The 3122-nt window shown below is 66.1% G+C and overlaps 1 protein-coding gene across 1 annotated transcript; it reads right to left on the reverse strand.

The window, feature by feature from the left end:
* Positions 1 to 1337: 1337 nt before the first annotated feature.
* Positions 1338 to 2788, reverse strand: LOC142021677 (noggin-2-like). The gene has a single exon (XM_075010784.1). It carries the CDS (start codon positions 2663 to 2665, stop codon positions 2021 to 2023), a length of 645 nt encoding a protein of 214 aa, XP_074866885.1. The 5' UTR covers positions 2666 to 2788; the 3' UTR covers positions 1338 to 2020.
* Positions 2789 to 3122: the final 334 nt, after the last annotated feature.

The raw sequence follows: 3122 nt of genomic DNA on the forward strand, positions 1-3122 counted from the left end.
TCCACCCTGGCTCATGCTTCACTGCCTACGCCAGCCCCTCTACCAACCAGGGTACTCCCACAGAAGCATGGCTGCCATTCCACCCCCAACGCAGGAGCCAGCTTCTCCAGGGCTGGAGGGGCCTGGTCCAAACCCCACGACGCTTTCTTTCGGGCAGTGGACACAGGCCTGCTGCCATGTGGCCCCAGCCCACTGCTCAGCCGGGGGGTGAGGGGAGGGCAGCATTCCCTGCCAGGGCTGCAGCTCACCCTCGGCTGGCGCCTTTGCAGGGGGAGGCAGTGTGCCCCAGAGCAGAGCAACGGTGAGGTAGTTAGTTGGGCCTTTGCCCAGGAGGGCAGGTGTTTGAAAGGGCCGGGAAGAGGCCTTCCCCCAGCGCCCCTTTTCCCTGCCTCCCAGCCACAGAGTGCTCCAGGCAATTTCACTCCTGCCACTGCTTCCCTCCTGTAGCCACACAGTGAGGACCCACTCACTGACTTCCACAGAAGTAGGAGTAGGCCAAGGCCCCTCAATTTCCCTGGCTGCAAGCACTTCACAGGGTCAGGCCTCCAGTGACCTGCTGGCTGGAGGTTAATGGGCCTACACGGAGCTGAGCACCCTGGGAGGGCAAGTAAGGCATCCTGCCCAGCCTCTGGCTGGATCAGGCCCAAAGGTGGCTTCAGAGGGACCTGAAGGCACTCAGCACCTCTGCTGAATCAGTCCCCCCCAACTCTGTTCCTTCTCCGCCTGACCAACAGCAAGTGGCACATGCAGCCAGGGAGAGAATTCCCAGTTCCTGCCACACAGGGTCCCACGCCGAGCAAACCCTCCCCTGTTAACAAGGTGCCACAGCTACCCTGTTTGCTGGAGCCCAGGGGCTTTGAATTCTGCCAGGCATTTTAATGGCTCGGGCACCAGCCTCTACCCTGCAGCTGGGAAATCTGAACCGCGGAATCCCGGCGACAGAGCAAGAGGCGCCACCGCAGGCCGAGGGAGGACGGGAGAGAACCTCGGGCAGCCCACTGCTCCCTTCTCACAGCAGCTGCCCTCCTGCAACCCCCATCAGCACACAGCCCTGGCTGGCCTGGGGCTGCCCGCCAGCTTCAGAACTTAACACAGAACAACTAGTGCCAACTGGAGCCAGCCTCTTTCCCGCCGGCGGGCTCCAGCAGCCCAGGCTCTGGCCTCAGGAGGCCTCCCCACCTCTAGGGTCTCCTTTCCCAGCCCCCTGGAGGGCAGCAGGCCGTGCTTCTTCAGAGAGCCGGTTTATTGCTGAGAGAGAGAGAGAGAGTTTCCAGCAGGCAGGGTTGGTATGTACAGCGCTCTGGGTTAGAGGAGTATTCAAGTAAACATTTCCAATATTCTCTGGCATAATCTCGAGGGTTTTTTTTTTTTTATACACAAACATTAAAAATAAATAAACTGTACACAGAAAGCGTCCGCTAACATCTCTACATTCCTACTCGTGTTCCAAAAACAAGCAGAGCCCCCACTCCTTCAGCACCTTAACAAACCTCCTCCTCAGCGTAACAACCCTTTACAACCAACGCCCGGACCCTGCGGAGCCGGGAGACCAGCCCAGGGGTCCTCCAGGAGAGCTGAGGACAAGCCAAAAACAGGCCCATAGAAGTAGCATCGTGGAGGGCTTCTGCCTCGGCTTGCTGGTGAACAATCCATCGGTCATCTTGGACTGGAAGTTTCCCCTCCCCCTCGGCGGGGCGTGCTCAGATGTTAGTGGGACGGTTCGCCACGTGGTCCTGGGTCTTTCCAATAATAATAATAATAATAATAATAAAATAATACTCCGCTGCAATCCCCTTCTCTTTAGGCTCTCTCTACGCGCAAGGCTGGCGGCTGGCTCGGCCGCTTTGGGTCCCAGCTAGGTCGGTACAAAAATAAACATCTGATTGTAGTGCGGAGCTTCGCCTCTGGCCGGCACTGCAGGGCCTCGCAGCGCGGCGGTTCCCGGGGGTGCCCAGCAGAACGAGCCCGGTGCAAAGGGAAGAAGCGCCCCGGGCGGGCCGGCGCGGGGCTCGGGCTCGGCTCAGCAGGAGCACTTGCACTCGGAGATGAGCGGGTACTGCACGGGGATCCAGGTGCAGTACTTCTGCCTGGCCCAGCCCTGGCAGTACCAGCGCAGGAAGGTCTTGGGCACGGACTTGGCCGGCTTGCAGTACATGCCCTCGGGGAAGGAGCAGGAGCGCTCGGCCAGGCAGCTGCCCTCCTTGATGTAGCGCGGCCAGAAGCGCACGCCCAGGTCCTTCCAGGCGTAGCGCACCGGGCAGTGCGTGTGCGCCCACAGCCACTGCAGCAGCTTCCGCCGCGCCTTCTTGCCCAGCCGCAGGCGGGCCCCCGACGGGCTCTCGCCCAGCTCCAGCCGCCGCAGCTCGCCGGGCAGCGGCGCCGGGGCGCGGGGCCGGGCCGGGGGCGCCGGGCTGGAGAGGTTCCCGGCCGCCGGGGCGGCCACCGACATGAAGGCGGGGTCGAAGCCGCTGCCCAGCTTCTTGCGCAGCGCCCGCTCGTCCAGGTCCTGCGCCTTGGGGTCGTGCTCGGGGTCCGGCTGCTCCACGATGTCCTTCACGGGCAGGCTGTCGCTGGGCGAGGGCCGCAGGCGGAGGTAGGGCTGGGTCGCGCCGCGCTGCGCCAGCAGCCAGCCGGCCCAGAGCGCCAGCGCCAGCGGCCCCTGCATGCTCCCGCCGGGCGCTACTGCCCCGCGCCGCCCGCCGGCCGGCGGCTCATGCACGGGCCGGGCCGCAGCTCCGAACAGCGCCCGCCCGCCCGCCCGCCGCGCTCCGCTCGGGGCGCCCCTCACAGCGGCCGCGGCTCCATCCCGGGCGGCGCAGCGCGTCCAGCCGGCTCGGGCCCCCGGCGGCCTCAGGCGGGCCGCGGCCCCATGGCGGGGCGGGGCGGGGCGGGGCGGGGTGGGGCCGGGCCGGGCGCGCCCGCGGGCTGCAGGCGAGGCGGACCGGACCGAGCGGACCGGAGCGGACGCGCCACGTGCCTCGCGCTGCCCCGACCGCCGCGCACTGCGGAGCGCCCGGCGCGAGCCCGGTTAAATACCCCCCCGCCGGCGCGAGGTGTCAGCCGCCCCCCCCCGCTGTCACTTCCCCGCCTGATTGACAGCCCGCCCCGCGCCGCGCCGCGCC

The sequence above is a fragment of the Carettochelys insculpta genome, chromosome 16 (genome assembly GCF_033958435.1).
Source record: "Carettochelys insculpta isolate YL-2023 chromosome 16, ASM3395843v1, whole genome shotgun sequence".
NCBI lineage: Eukaryota > Metazoa > Chordata > Testudines > Carettochelyidae > Carettochelys > Carettochelys insculpta.

Bases quoted from the DNA above. Each gene is read 5' to 3' on its own strand.
- LOC142021677 (XM_075010784.1), bottom strand. From the start codon at position 2,665: ATGCAGGGGCCGCTGGCGCTGGCGCTCTGGGCCGGCTGGCTGCTGGCG.